We start from the raw sequence: 15,332 nt of genomic DNA on the forward strand, positions 1-15,332 counted from the left end.
TGCTCAGTAAAACTTGTTTGGGGAAGGTTTTTTTGTAGCAGCAAGTCTTTTGATTCTTGTTTAGAGAATTTTCAGCCATCCCTGCCAAAGTCTTGGGTTCCCAGGAGTCTCAGAACACCTTTAGGAGATTTCCTATTATTGTTTGGGTTTGTGGACCGGGAGAGTCACGTCAAAACCTTCATCTTACACTTTCTGAGCTGGTCCATTGTAGATTTTTCATGGTTTTGGAACATTTTCTTCTTGAAGCATTCTTCTTTTCATCTTTGTCTTTTACAGATACTTCATTGTTTACTCCTGGAAATCATTCTTGTAATTGAATCCATTCTTCCCTGTAGCACCAAAGTACTCCCAGTAAAATAAGCTGAGTGGTTCTTTTCATCTAATTTTTGAACCCCTTTTCCAAACATATGATTCTGTAATGAAATCTTCTGTTTTTATTGTTTGTTTTTTAAGCATATACATTACTGGGCACAGTGGGTAGCAAGCACCCTTCAAGTAAATTCCTTCCAAAGAATGCAGTCTGTGTTTTCAGAGCTAAGGAAAAAACAACCATGCTAGCCACCAAGTGGTTAAAATGAGAATAGTCAATACCAGGTACAACAGAACAACCTGTTTACATCTTTGCTGTACTTCTTAAGAATTCAGACATTTGATTGAACAACAGAATACACTTAAAAGCCAAAAGCAGTTAGAAGCAAGCTAAAAATGTCTGTAATTAAATAGAAAAAACAGTCCACTTTCAGCTTTAAAGCATAAAAACACAATAAGCACACTGCACACTGACATGAGAAGTATTCAGAAAAGTAAATGTTGCAGCATTTTCACTCTTCAGTGTTTTCTGATCATTAAAAAGTAGCACGGGAAAATAAAAGCCTCAATCATTCACATTCAAAAACTATACTTATCAACAAAGCATATGTTTCAAAAAAGAAACAAGCCGCAGACTCTGACGGCTTAAATCTGAATGAACCAATTTAATGTGAAACATGAAGTTTGTTATAGTGAAAATGTGGATAAACTGTAGCCCTTAAAACATCCTGCAGACACTGAGCAGTCTTATTATGTGGAGTCACAATCTGCTGTGTGCTAGGACAGCTTTTTCTGCTAAAACCAGATCCTTACTGGTGGAAACAAGGGTGATGGAGGGGTGAGACCTTACCACAACACATCATTAAAGTTAGGAATAATTCATTGACACGAACGCGTGACCGTTCTGACAGAACACACAGATCTGCTAAAAAAAAGTTTAACAAAGCTTTAACTAATTCAAGTTAAACTTAAACCAGCTAAATGGCTTTGTTAATGTTGGGCTCGCTTGTACTTTTACACTGAAGTAAACTTTGGACATCCAAACTGTGAAACTGTGCCAGGGAGTAGAAACAAGAAAACAAATTCAGTCATCAGCTGAATTTTGAAGTCCACGGTTCATTATTGTAACCATGTAGATCTAAATGGAGCCGTTTTTGTCCATTCTGGACAAATCAAAAGATAATTCTGTCACAGTCAAAGTCACCTAGCTATGATCGCCTATAACTTATAACAGCAGCAACTTTAAGTAAAAACAAAAACATCTGCAAATTACAGTTTTATGTTTAAACTCCACATAATACACTATTGTGTAAAAAAAATAACAGAGTTCTTTTGTTCTTCAGTCTGTGAAGCTTTTAGATGCTGATGTAGCATCAACACTCGCAAATTATGAATGTGCACATTTTCAGTAATGGGGCACACTCAGATTCTTTATGGCTGTGCAGTCCATGGTTGCTCAGGGCGACTCCTCTCTCTTCCACACTATCACCATATTCTTGTCACTAAGGGCAACTAGATAGCGTAGTTCAGGGTCCATGGCTACGCTGTTGATGGAGGGGCCTTCTACCTTGCCGTGGCCGTTCTTAACTGGGGTCGGCCACTCCAACACCTGCCAAAAACAAACAACATGTTAGTGCTGAGTGGAGAGAAAAGCGAAATGCATCTGAAGTTTAGTCTCATTACACGCGGCCGACGTGAAGCTTCGGAAGTCTCAAATCACTAGTCTTTACATTTCATGTGCAGGCTGAAAGAGGCAAGCAAACTGAGCTCTCATTAAAGATTAAAGATGGATAGTGACATGCATTTCATTGAAATCTAGGTTTAAAATGTATCCATCCTTTATGTTATCTTAATGGCCTGCACAGGCACTCCTGTGCACGATAATCCTGTGTTTATATGTGAGAGCTGGTCATTGTGTAATCTTCCAAAATGAAACAAAAATCAACTACACAGCTCAGATCTCTCATATTTATGGTGGTTGCACACATCTGTTATCAGAGATGCAGACAAATTCCGAGGAAATTATGCTGAAGCTAAAATAATACTTGAATGGCCAGTGTTTATCTATTGTAAGCTTCCTGTGTGCATTCCTGTGCACGTGTATTTCTCTAGGAACAACACAATTAACTGCTTCTGCAAATTTAAATGTCTTGTGAGTGCAAGACAAAGAAACTCTCTCTTTACAGGACTTCAGTGGATTCACACATGAAGGACAATGTTTCAGCCCAGTGCTGAGATTTCTGGTATGTTGCGACATCACCAGAAATCCAGCTGGAAAACAAACAAGTGGGCAGATGAAGCTCCATGTGTTTTCACTTTTCAGAGCTAAGATTGTGAAACAACTTTAATAAGACATAAAAGTAAAAGAGAGCAAAAACAAGGACAACTAAGGAAAGTATAACTGATGATTAGGATAACGTTCACTAATCTGGGAGTTTGTTTTGTCTGACTGCAACTACCTCCCAGACTAATTTAATAGACTAATTTTTAGAAAAAAAAGAACAAAAAAACAATCGATATTTCTCTAAACAAGAATCGTAAGAGAAAGCTACTGTCTGAAAATACAGATACCTCAGTGGGCAGTATGGGTTTCCCAGTGTGGAAACTGTTTTTCTGGAGGTTGGGGATGTGGTATGTCCATATCTTGCCTTTGTCATCACCGCACACCATGTAGGCTTGACCTAATGATAGGAATGAGAACACAGAAAAGTACACGTAGTGAGTATCTGTGATGTTCTTGGTCTAAGCACTATAGTAGTTTTTCACAAGTTACTACCAGGAACCTTTAAATGAACTTTAAAGTCCTTCAGGCCATTAGCTGTCTGCATTTCAAGATCTTCTAAATTAGTTCACGCCATAGAGTGATTGAGTTACATCAGCTGTCCTCTCTGTTGTTTCAGAGCTGCAGGTCTGAGTGTGTGGCTTCAGTGAAGGTGTGGACTCATCTATTTGTGCTTTAGAATGTTTTATTTATCTGATTCACTACAATCTGGAGGGTTAAAATCATAACCCTGGAAGGTAATTTAGGTTGTAAAGTGAAAACATCCAGTTCTACAGTAAAGCCTACAGTCAGGGCAACTATGGAGTGGCTTCAGGCTCAGTCTTGACTGTCCTTCTGTGTCCCAGCTCCCAAAATATCTGTGGTGACCTGAAGATGGCAGTTCCTAAGCTTACTGCCCTTGTCTACACTGATGATGACCTGAAATGACGACTGAATGTTAAATGCATCAGAACTGATGAGATGAGGTGCACTTACCAGGACAGGTGTTGAGAGCCAGGTAGGGAATCTCAGTGTTGGCCCACTGCAGCTCAGCCAGAACCACAGCACGCACTGCTTTGCTCTTCTTGTCAGGCCGCTGAACCTTGGTCCTGCTCCAGCTCCACAGGTAAATGCAACCATACAGGTAGTTCTTGGATGCTATCATAATTGACCGAGTATGCAAAAGATTAGGAAAAAAATGAGAAAAGGGAAATTAGGAATAGGAATAAGCAGGAGATTTTAAGCTAGACAATTTTATTTATGTAGCACCAATTTACAACAGGATCACCTCAAGGCGATTTATATTGTACAGTGAGACTATGACGCTACAGAGTGCCAAAGTCAGATCCTCAAACTTAAATGAAGTCAGGACCAACCTGGACTGACTGCCAACGCCAAGCATCGCTGAAAGGTCTAATTATATCCAGTATGAGTCAATGTTTCCAGCTCAGAGTGGCATGTGTTTAAAGGCACTGTAAATAAAACTACAGTGGTATTGTGGTACACTTACCCACTATGTCATCATTAAGAAAACTCAGGCCGTCCACGGTGTGGTAGTCATGGTCTTTGTCTTCCTTCTTATATATGGGGAAAGTTATCTCCATTTCCTTTGACCTACCAAGGAGATAAAAACAAAAACACTGTAATTGTTTCTGGGTGGGCCGCATATGTATTCATAGTTTTCTCATTAAAACATCAGTGAACAGATATAGTGAGCCAGTCTAGGTCACTGACTGTCACCAGAATAAAAGGTAGACTGGGAGAGATTCAAATCTCACCTCTTAGTGGTGTTGTTGGCACCGAGCTGTGTGTTGTAGCAGTGCAAGCCGTCCTCACAGGCAGTCAGTAGGTGTGCACTGGGAGCAGTGGGGGGCAAGCAGATGTGCAGAGGGGTGGTACCGATTTCTAATACCAGCAGCTGACTGGAGGGTCAAACAGCAAATTTTCAACATCACAGTCTGAACATTTCATCTTAATGTCAATGGTAGCAGTTTGAAAAAATATAAAAAAATATATTTAAAAAATGTATTATTGATAAACAGTTATATATTTTAGAAAATTCAGTACAACAGATGTGATCTGCTAAAGAAATTGCATCGCAAACACTTTTCCTGGCAGAAAGACTCACACAACTTTGAAGTTGTACTGGCTGTCCACCCCGCCGATATCCCACATCAAGATCTTGTTGTCGTACGATCCCGCTACAAGACAGAAGTTGAGGTGGTGTTACTTTACAAGTAACCCGGTTTAAACAAGAGCAAATCAAACTATGTAAAGCCCACTACTCTAACAGGTGAGCAAATTATTGCTAAAGCAATATCAGTGAGATGTGAGGACTTAAGAGCAGGCATAGCTAAGAATACAACTTGAACATAGAGACAGGAGTGTCACTTTCAATAGCCAACTGTTTACAAACGGCATCAGATCCCTAAAACCTTAAAAAAATATATCTGACAGAGAGAAAAACATGAGCAAAAAACAGTCCAGCAAACATTCAAAGAGGTGGTAATAATTCCTAACTGGACAATTACACTACATCAGATCACAGCTGAAGCAGAGGTTGATATGTAAACAATGGTAAATGATTACAACAGACATGGGAAATGCTATTCATTTGTTTTCTCTTAATAAGTTTAAGCCTGACAAAAGATTTATTTACAAACCATCTGATTCTCTGTCAGAACTTTAAACTCCCCATTTTTATCCATACTCGCGATTATGGTTAGAGTTTGTGTAATTAATTACTCACTGAAGAGGAAGTTTCCCTGCTGGTGGTTAAAACGGAGGACAGACAGCGCCTTTCGGCTGGCTCTGAACTCTCCGTAGGCCACGTTGTTTCTGGGATGAATCAGTTTGACTATTCCTCTCTTCCCACCGGCTGCAAGAATGCTGCAGTGCTGCGCTGAAGCATTGCCTCCTCTGGACATCAGCACTGTGGACCAGGCCAGGGAGAAGAACTCCTGGTGTAAAGGAAAGCAACAGACAAGAGAGCTTTATTGTTTTCTTGCCATTATGAATCAAGTATCCTACGAGTCTGAGCAAAAGACAGAGAAAATTCAGGTTTTTAAAGCCTAACTACTGCAGACTAATCCGAATAAATGGAGCATACCTCCCCGGGAACTTTGTACTTTTTCATCACCATCCCCATTTCACAGTCAATCAAACAGATAGAGTCTCCTCCACAAGTAGCGACCAAACGACTTCCTCCAGCGTTGCCTGTTAATAAAGATAAAAAGCCTGAGTTTAATCCCACATTTACAAAAAACAACAACTTTCAAATCTCTTTCTTCTAATCCTTTAAGCTTTGTTTGACTTGGAGATGCCCTACAACTGTTTTTCATCGTGTATTCGAACAATACCAGCAGAATCAGGCAGTGGCTGGAAAGCACAGGCCCACAGCTGGGTGGAGAAGTCCTCTAAGCTGTCCTGTTTGCTGTGGCACTGAAGAACATGGAGCGGCTTGAGACGCACCGACTGTTGGAGGAAGGAATCATGAGAACAATAAAGAAGATGGAGAAGGGAGATGGGGGGGGGAATGACTTTAATGAAGACACAATCTGCACACAAAGCTCGAGCAAAAAAAAGAAAAGAAAAAAAAGTGGGGGGTTCACAGCTATTTTGACAATAGATCAGGTTATTAGACAAAAGAAAAGACCTGCTGGAGCTAAATGAAAAATTAAAGAAGAGCCAAATTACTAAGATTCATCAAGAGGGGACATATGTTCTGCACCAGCTGCCAGATGTACAAGCCTGCATGAAAACACGGACTAATACTGCCACCTACTGGCTGTCTCAAGATACATTATGACTTCAGGTATGTTTTTTCCTTTTTTTTTTTTTTTTTGAAATCTTTTGTCTTGGGAATTCAGGCAGATCAATTTTCCAGTGATCAATGGCATTGGCAGCAACTTTCCTGAGAATCTGACTGGCCAGACTAAAATTTAAATGACTGCATTTTCCAAAGCAAAGAAGGTGCATTTCCCTTACCTGTGTGTCGCTGCGAGTTTCTACTGTTTGCAGCGTGTCAGCATCTCTCCGTGAATCCTTTTTGCCCGAACTTTCCTTCTGTTTCTTCTGAGCATCATCCTCGTTGGTTTGTTGCTCTTTAGAACTTCTCTTGGGTGTCTCTGACCTCCTCTCTCCCCTGCTCGGGGTAACGGGAGGCCGACTTGTCTTCCTGGGGACATTCCTGATTGTGTTGATTGGATTTTGTGTCTGAGGCTTGAGGCGGAATCTCAACTGGCGTGGACTGTCTTCGGCTGCAGAGGCTGCGGGATCTGTGCAAGGCTTTTTGTGAGGCCTCAGTCTTATGCTGGTGTCTATAACTGATTCAGTTTGTTTCCTCTTCGCAGGCTTTGAGACATCCTGTGTAAGACAAAGCCACTGTATGAACTTTAAATCTTCTAACATCATCATCAGTTGACTACAGAACTTTGGATATAGAAGCATATTCTGGACTAAAGCAGAGACACTAAGTAGGAAGCTGCTGATCTCCGGTGCAACTTCATTAATGCAGCAATATTTAGCACACAATGACTCACAGAGTTATTTTGAGTGCCTGTAGTCTCCGTGCTATCAACTTCTTTCTTCGGTTCTGTCAGTGAGAGAAGATACTCCTTAGCTAATATTCCCACCTAGGATCCAAAGGAGACAAAGAAGAAGTTATTAAATGTAACAGAAAGCAGCCAAAAACAAGTGCTAAAGCACTCTAAACTTACCCTCCACTTGGTGAAGTCACTGACTGAATTGGGCCCAAATTTAACTTGATGACAAGCAGTGCTGACAAACTTGCTCTCCAAGGCATCCATTTTCTCTGCTGTGATGGGATTGGGGAGGCAGAAGCTATTCTCCCAAAGAGCAGCAATCTAAAATAAACAGCAATAGTTAGGACAGTGATTCCAGGCTACGTGATGAAACGATGACGCATTGCCACATCTGTGCCAGAAGTATTTTTTTCAAAACAACAGCTGCTAAAAATCATTTTTTGGTGCATGTTATGACTTTGTACAGTATCAAATGCAGAAACATTAACACCAACACCATGAAGTAGAGCAAAATAAGCCATTAGTTCCATACCCTGGTCCTCAGATTATCACTGTAAACATAACGGTAGCGGTTGGCAGTAGTACTGACATCTTTACCGTTGTAAATCCTCAGATTGGGCAGCAACACCATCACCTTGTAATTGTCACTCGCCTGATAACCAAAAGAAACGTTAACAATTAAGTCAGTGTGGCGGCATTTTATGATGAAGGGACCTAAAAAAGCAGTCTCTCTGTGAACACTTTCCTTTCAAACATACTGTACATTTGATGTGACTGTGCAAATGTGGAAGACACTGGAGATCACAGCAAAAAAGGAAATGAGTTTAATTCCTCCATTATTTGAAGTTCAGTGAATGATTTATAGTTCGGAATTATTATATAATTACTCATTCTGATCACTGAGCTGACAAAGATCATATATATTTGTTGTGTGCCAGCTATTTGATCTTGTTTATGAGTGGCAGCCAATCAGAAGCAAAGGATGAAAATGAGAGGAACCCATTTTTAAAAGAATTCCTCTGCTAATAATACAGTTTTCATTGGGGCACTGGGATAATAAGAATGCAGGGATGTGTTTTGCTTTATCATATGCATCACCTAGAAAAACAACCAGATCCTACAGAGTAGCAAGGATTTCCTTATTTCCATTTATCGTCTGCAGGATAGTGGGGGCTGAAACTGTGTCTCTTTCACAGTGGGGGAAAAGGCTGGAACACAGTCTATCTTAGAGTTGACACAAAAGGGAGCCATTCACACCTACAGGACTTCATTTCACATCATCAGCATGTGTTTGTATTGCAGGAGGAAACCCTTAAGACAGAATACACAAACTCAGCAGACAAAGGCCTGAGCTAGCTGAGGGAGTCAAACACAGGAATATTTTATTGTCATGACAACTGATGCAGTGTGCTCCCTTGCAATGCTAACACTAATAATCAGCTGGTATGATCATTCAGCAATGTGGCCTGACTCAAATATTTCTCCATGAGCCAAGCCAGACAGCAGTAGGTGTAGAAGTATGTGATTTTATGAAATACTGATGACAGTTATAACCTGTTCATGAATTTGCCATTTGTGCTGTAGCTGCAAAGAGTAACCCTAAAACAGGAGTGTAAGGAGAAAACAAAGCTATGTGCTCACAGTGATGTAGAGGTTGCCATCCATCCTCAGCTCTTCTACGTTGCTTAGCGAGTCCAGAGTGGTAACGTCCTCGATCTGGTTGTCGCTCAGGTCCAGGAAACGAAGAGCAGGAAGCTCCAGGTTCTTGGGAAACTCCTGCAGCATGTTTCCAGAAAGATCCAACTTCTCCAGAGACTGGAGACGGGACAGCAGCTTGACAGGTAGATCCTGAAGCTTCAACCTCATCTTAGACAGACTGAAACACAAAGAGCACCAAAGTTAGTGTTTCCATGGGGTATGAAATAAAATTACATATGACGCCGTTTAGTGATTATAGTATTACATCTATAATCATTTATTTTAAATATTATTGCATACACCTAAATATCACAAAAGTATAAAAATATTTCCATTAATTCAATGTTGTATTCCAGTTTTTAAATAGCCAACTGCAAAATGTCTTTGAATATTAGGGCCTTAGCTGTTTATATGCACTCAGCATTGGCATAAATGTCATGGTCACTTAGGGCTTCATAATTTCCAGGGTGGAATGAATGGATACATTTTAATTACTTTAAAAAAACAAGAATCATCATAAAAATACCATGACAATCATGCCCATGATGAGTGGATGTAAACTTGTCACCACAACTGTAACTAAGCATTACCAGTTTACTTCAGTGCAACTTTAACAGCAAGACACCTATAGAGCATAATAAGGAGAAACAAAGTCCTTACTTCAAAGTCATGATTTGCTCCAGTTTGTTGGCTTTTGGAGAGGCTTTCTCCAGTAAAAGTTTCTCAGTGATTTTTTCCATTGCTTATCTGCAGGAAGAAGCACAATTCAGGAGTGAAGATGGCAAACTGAAGATAGGGCTGAGATAAGTGTCCTCCTAGTTTATTTATATTGTCAATCCTGTTCTAATCACACAACCAGAGCACCGCCCACATTGCCAAAACAAACTGACTACATCAAGGACTGAAACTCCGTAAAAGCTCTTTAAGAATATAATTAGATACAAACAATAGGATAAGAAAACATGAATTACAAATATGGTCTGTAACTGCTTTAGAAAGCCTGATTAGTAATCAGCACCACTGATCAGCCTCGAGAACAATGAAAATTCCTGTGGATGAGAGACGCTGTAGTACACACAAAGACTTAGAAAAGTAGATTTGTGTTTAATATTTAATACACAGACATTGTTTACAACTGAGCTTGTTCCACTTGTTTTAGCTGATCTAATTATTCTTTTTTGGCATTTTTTCCATTTAGCAATTAAAATCCCATCTAGCTCCTCAGCATGATGAATCTGTTAAAGAAATGGAAGATTTGCTCCAAAAACAGTTTACGAGAAATAAGCGGCTATTCAACAATAACAGGCTAAATGCGATTTCATAACGCGCTATCCTTTAAGTAACGTTGTCATAACGTCTATATAGAGATCCATACTAAGGTGAGGAAGGATATTTGACTTAAAGAAGATGAGAAAGCGTTATATGAGAATAAGTTTGAGTTTCTTCTAGCTAACCACGTTGGCAGTGCCGACAGCCGTATATATCTCTATATATTTATATTTCTCGGCTACAAACGCAAATAACAATTATTGATTTAATTAGAGCAAGCGTTAGTGGTTTTGCTTTTATTATTAAACAGCTTAAAACTTGTCAATATCTGTGATTAATATCACTTACCAAACACTTGAGCGAACTCAAAACACTCTCGCTGAAACCGAGCTTTCCCGGGGAAACGTTACGTATATCCGGTGGGCGTGGTTTAAATACGAGATTGTTTTTACAGCCTGGGTTTTGCCTGCCAGGCACTAACCTTAACCCTATGACAATTGTACAATAACTTACTTTCTATTAATACGATTATTTTTCATTTACGTTAAGCACATTGAGTTTACGTGTAATTAAAAGTGCTGTATAAATTAAATTGACGTTGATTTAAAATTATTATTAATTATTATTTTAATTAACTAGTTATTTTAAGTTCTTTGGATCACAAATAAGTGAAATACTATTGACATTTCATTCCAAAAAGCCATCATCTGAATATTTTCTGCTTTTGTATAGTTCCAATGTGATAAAACAAAAAAGGTAATATTCATGTCATTTTTGAATGATTCAGTTGAGGCTGTGCCGTTAATCACCACTCAGAACATTTTCAGGATGTGGTTCAAAAGAAAGGGTCTAGAACTGAAGAGTAGATTATGCTGTCTGTAGCCCCTGAAATGCATTCATTCTGGCACTCCCAGTTTAGAGCAATGAACAATGAAGACTTTAACGGAATGGCAAGGAGGACCAAGAGGTCTAGGCAGGGTGGCACTGAAGTATATGAAAATCTCCTATATGTAAACGGAGTCAACAAAATATCCACAAAAACACTTTAAAATTATTTATTGTATCATTATCTGTTCTAAGAAAACAAAGGCTATAAGAGGCTTTTGGACAAACAAGCAAATCGTTTTTACAAGTATTTAAAGGACATAAAAGTTGGGGGGCAGATTTTTACTAGTGAACATTCACTAGTAATGTAGTTATGGTAATGGTTTTGGTCGTGAACCATAACTAGTTATGATACAAACACTACTTCCACTAATATGTTTTTTAAATTATTATATATATGTGTGTGTGTGTGTGTGTGTGTGTGTGTGTGTGTGTGTGTGTGTGTGTGTGTGTGTGTGTGTGTGTGTGTGTGTATTTTTTATATTCTGAAATCTGTTTTCTTATTTGCGTCCTCTTTTAGCTTTGGTTGGATAATTCTCAAACCCTGAAAATGCCCGCATTCTCCGCTAGGTGACGATAAAAAATGTTTTCGTTTGCTGTCACTTCCTGACACAAGAAGAAGATGCAGGATGATGGCTCCCGACACCAGTGACGACGTGCCTTCATGTGCTTGTAAAGGTGTTCGCCGGTGTCTCGTCTGCGAAGGGTTGAAAGAGAAAGTACAACCGGAGGCGAGTGAATCAAAGGTACCGTTTTCCAAAAGAAAACTTTTATATTGTTTTTATAACAGGTAAAAAAAATAATCAAATACTGCTAACAGCAGCGCACACACAACAAGCTACGGGTGCCCTCGGAGGACATTCCATCCTTATTAAAGGGATATTACTGCGGTTATAAATGTGTGCCAACAGCGTTTGTCATTATAACAAAAAGGCATTCACTACAAACGGTCAATTTCATCGCCAAAAATTATAATTCTAGGAATACATTTGCGTTACTGTATAAATAACGATGTTTTTCTATTTATCTATCTTTCTATGAAGATTGTCCATCATTTCCTCTACGATCCTCAGTCGAGGCTCGCTGTTGGAAAAGATGCCCAGGCTGCATCCTTCCCCTTTTCTGGGGTCTTCCTGTGCGAGAACTTCATATCAGAAGAGGAAGAGAAGGAGCTCATATGTGCGATGGACCAGGATGTGTGGAAGGAGTCGCAGTCCGGTCGAAGAAAACAGGTTAGCATGTGATCAAATAAAAACAAACAAAACATTTTTGTTTAGACTATGATGTATAGAAGCGATTATCAGGGCTGTAAAGTCAATATAAGTGCCAGTCCGAGTTTACTCAGGTCATCAACAGTGATTCACAGAGAGTTTGAGTCATACTTCTCCATGCTGCCTTCAACACTGTTGATTGTTGATCGTGATATTTTAATTCAAAGGCTTCGTGATTCAGTTGGTTTAACTCGTCAGTTTCTCGATTGGGTTTCATCATGACTAAAGGGTAAATGTTTCTATGTGTCAGTTAATATTTTTAGAACTGCAGAAATAAACATTCCGTCAGTGGTTACTTTTTAACCTTATCATCTAAGTGATCTAACCTGTTCACAAATTATTAAGCTGCGTTGATGACATTAACTTGTGGATGTCTAGAATCTTTCTAGAAATGAATAGAGACAAGATAGAAAAATCCAAAAAGTCAGAGACAGAGAAGATTTGTTCATATTTATTATCCCTTTCTCTGAAACACAGTGAACAAGTCAGGCACCTTGGCGTCATTTTGGACTGTGGTCTCAGTTTTGATAATCATATTAATAAAATAACCAGAATTGCTTTCTGCTACTTAAATATATAGGTTAGAAAATTCTTATCTTAAACTGACTCTGAAATTGGGCCATGCTTTCAGATCAAGCAGGTTAGATTACTGTAACACTCTTATTTTGTGGGTGGGACATGAGATGAATTACTACTGTGTATGTGTTTTATTGCCTTTAAATGTTGTAGAGCTACATAGCTTTTTTTATCTTTTATGGTAAGCATACTAAGTGTACCCATAATAAAATGTGCTATATAGATAACATTGTCGTCAATTCTATTTGATATATGTAGTATGGAAAATATATATATATAGTAATGGAGTGACCAAAAGCCTCCTCCAATATTGTTTCAGGACTTTGGCCCGAAGGTGAACTTCAAGAAAAGGAAAGTGCGTGTGGGTGGCTTCAGTGGACTCCCTGCTTTGAGCCATAAACTTGTGCTTCGGATGTATCAGGAATCAACTCTAGCTGGCTTCCAGCCAGTGGAGCAGTGCAACTTGGATTATCATCCTGAGCGAGGTGCAGCCATTGATCCACACTTAGACGATTCTTGGCTATGGGGGGAGCGCTTAGTCACCATTAGCATGTTGTCAGACACTACACTCACCATGTCTCTGGAGCAGGGCCTGCCAGAGCTGGGACTAACAGGGGAGGTCCATGTAGCTGTGCACCTTCCTCGCAGATGTTTAGTAGTTTTATACGGCGAGGCACGGCATATATGGAAACATGCCATTCACAGGAAGGACATTCATGTACGTAGAGTCTGCAGCACCTACAGAGAGCTATCTGCAGAGTTCCTGCCTGGAGGGCAGCAGGCAGACCTCGGAGCCCAGCTGTTGAATATCGCCTTGAACTTCCAAGGCTCTCCGGTTTAATCTAATTTGATGGATCCAGAGGGAGCTGCAATCTAAATCACTTGGACTTGTCTTAAACTGTGAAGATGTGTCCTTTAGGCACCCTAGGGCTTGTTTGCTGGATCTGTGCCAGCTCCCCAAACAGTGAGCAGTGCTCACGAGGCTTGTGTGCATTAATTAGTTGAACATCTGCTGTGCTGCGAAGCCAAGCTGAAGTCAAATTGCTTTGGAGAAAATGTTGGGGAGAAATTGTGTTAAAATAGCTGCAATGTCATTATATTATTCCACCACAAACTTCAGTTTTCTTTTTGTTTTATGACAAATGGAGAGAATAAAGCATTTTTTCCAAAATATACATACACACTTATTTAGTGTTTGGATGATGGAGAGCACAGCCTTACACATCTCTTTAACGGTTCAAATCTGGTGAATGGTATGGCCAGAGTAGATACCTTAATAATAATAATTTAGTAAGCTTGATTATTTTTATTGTGTCAAAATCATTTTAAATATGGCCTTTAAAGTGAATTGTTGCATTGAATTGCATTTCTGTCTCTGTCATTCTTGGAAATAGACAGTCTCAAATTACAGATGTTTAAAAATGGAAGCTTTTATTGACACATATAAATGTGTGTGTGTGTGTGTGTGTGTGTGTGTGTGTGTGTGTGTGTGTGTGTGTGTGTGTGTGTGTGGAGAGAGACTTACACAAACCTAATCTTTGACTTTGTGATGATAAGAACAAATCTTTGATGATAAATTGAATAGAGAATTATATACTTGTTGGGATTGAAGCTTTTTTTCTGCTTCAGAACTGCAGTTATAATTGTTAAGATAAACATTTAACAGTAAAGTATGACTTAAAACAAAAACAAATCTGATTGCAAATGTGAATCAAAAAATCTGTCACCTGAAACAATCATGTGCAGCAGCTGCCCTTTAATATCTGACTTTGTTGAATCAGCAGTGGCTGCGAGTCATTGTTCTGAAACCCAGTTTGTCCAGTTCCCGATGAGTTCTCAGACACAGAGTGAGAACTACAAACAGGATGTGGCCCGCACACTCAAAACTAACTGCCTTTACAAAGTTTTTGTGTTCAAGTCATTCTTCTTGAAGTCATTGTCTATTTAAAAGAAACAGGAAATGTGCAATGGTATCAAAGCTTTTATTTTTCAGTTCTCTAAATGTGCTTTTGAGGTTGCTGCCATTATCCACACATTTAGCTTCACTGGTCACAGATGTCTGTGTTCACAACGGAGTCACGTCTCCAGTTCATCCAGCTGGCAACATATGAATTTGATTAAGGACTACAAACATGAAGACAAAACCTTTATTGTTACTGTGTTCAGGATGTAGAGGGATTGGGAGTGCCGCTCCTGCTTAGTGATTTACTTTGTGATATTTAAAGGAAAAAATAAATTATATTGTAAAAGAGATAACTTTTCAATAAAAAGCCAGGGTCAAATGAATTATTGTCTTCTGTATTTCCTGAATAGAGTATTATTTCTGCTGGGGTTTGGAGCAATTTCTAATAACATTTTTCATGATTGGGGAAATGAATTGTCACTGGAGAGATTACTTTACTAAATAATACATTTTTAAAAGAAAGCAGTTAAAGTTATTATGTATTTATTTTTGCAGCTGATGACTCCTTTGAAATCAATTGTAAGCTCAGTATTTTTTAAAGATTTTGAATAAACGGC

General features: G+C 39.1%; 2 protein-coding genes across 2 annotated transcripts; one reads left to right on the forward strand and one right to left on the reverse strand.

Annotated features, from left to right (window-relative positions):
* Nucleotides 1–798: 798 nt before the first annotated feature.
* lrwd1 (leucine-rich repeats and WD repeat domain containing 1) lies at nt 799–10,477 on the reverse strand. The gene is made up of 16 exons (XM_063487131.1): nt 10,429–10,477; nt 9,472–9,558; nt 8,755–8,989; nt 7,646–7,765; nt 7,288–7,434; nt 7,111–7,203; nt 6,557–6,934; nt 5,929–6,043; nt 5,679–5,785; nt 5,319–5,529; nt 4,698–4,770; nt 4,348–4,491; nt 4,080–4,183; nt 3,566–3,727; nt 2,881–2,990; nt 799–1,918 (listed from the first exon to the last, which is right to left on the reverse strand). The coding sequence occupies exons 2-16, from the start codon at nt 9,549–9,551 to the stop codon at nt 1,766–1,768; spliced, it is 2,232 nt and encodes a 743-aa protein (XP_063343201.1). The 5' UTR covers nt 9,552–9,558; nt 10,429–10,477; the 3' UTR covers nt 799–1,765.
* A 1,063-nt stretch (nt 10,478–11,540) lies between these two features.
* alkbh4 (alkB homolog 4, lysine demthylase) lies at nt 11,541–15,083 on the forward strand. The gene is made up of 3 exons (XM_063486725.1): nt 11,541–11,711; nt 12,009–12,197; nt 13,132–15,083. Exons 1-3 carry the CDS (start codon nt 11,595–11,597, stop codon nt 13,651–13,653), a joined length of 828 nt encoding a protein of 275 aa, XP_063342795.1. The 5' UTR covers nt 11,541–11,594; the 3' UTR covers nt 13,654–15,083.
* Nucleotides 15,084–15,332: the final 249 nt, after the last annotated feature.

The sequence above is a fragment of the Pelmatolapia mariae genome, linkage group LG10_11 (genome assembly GCF_036321145.2).
Source record: "Pelmatolapia mariae isolate MD_Pm_ZW linkage group LG10_11, Pm_UMD_F_2, whole genome shotgun sequence".
Taxonomy (NCBI): Eukaryota; Metazoa; Chordata; class Actinopteri; order Cichliformes; family Cichlidae; genus Pelmatolapia; species Pelmatolapia mariae.

Coding starts and splice junctions, on each gene's coding strand:
- lrwd1 (XM_063487131.1), bottom strand. CDS start 9,551: ATGGAAAAAATCACTGAGAAACTTTTACTGGAGAAAGCCTCTCCAAAA. Junction 6,935..7,110: donor CAGGCACTCAAAATAACTCT/GTGAGTCATTGT, acceptor TGTCTTACACAG/GATGTCTCAAAGCCTGCGAA. Junction 2,991..3,565: donor GGCTCTCAACACCTGTCCTG/GTAAGTGCACCT, acceptor TCCTATCATTAG/GTCAAGCCTACATGGTGTGC.
- alkbh4 (XM_063486725.1), top strand. CDS start 11,595: ATGATGGCTCCCGACACCAGTGACGACGTGCCTTCATGTGCTTGTAAA. Junction 11,712..12,008: donor CGGAGGCGAGTGAATCAAAG/GTACCGTTTTCC, acceptor CTTTCTATGAAG/ATTGTCCATCATTTCCTCTA. Junction 12,198..13,131: donor AGTCCGGTCGAAGAAAACAG/GTTAGCATGTGA, acceptor ATATTGTTTCAG/GACTTTGGCCCGAAGGTGAA.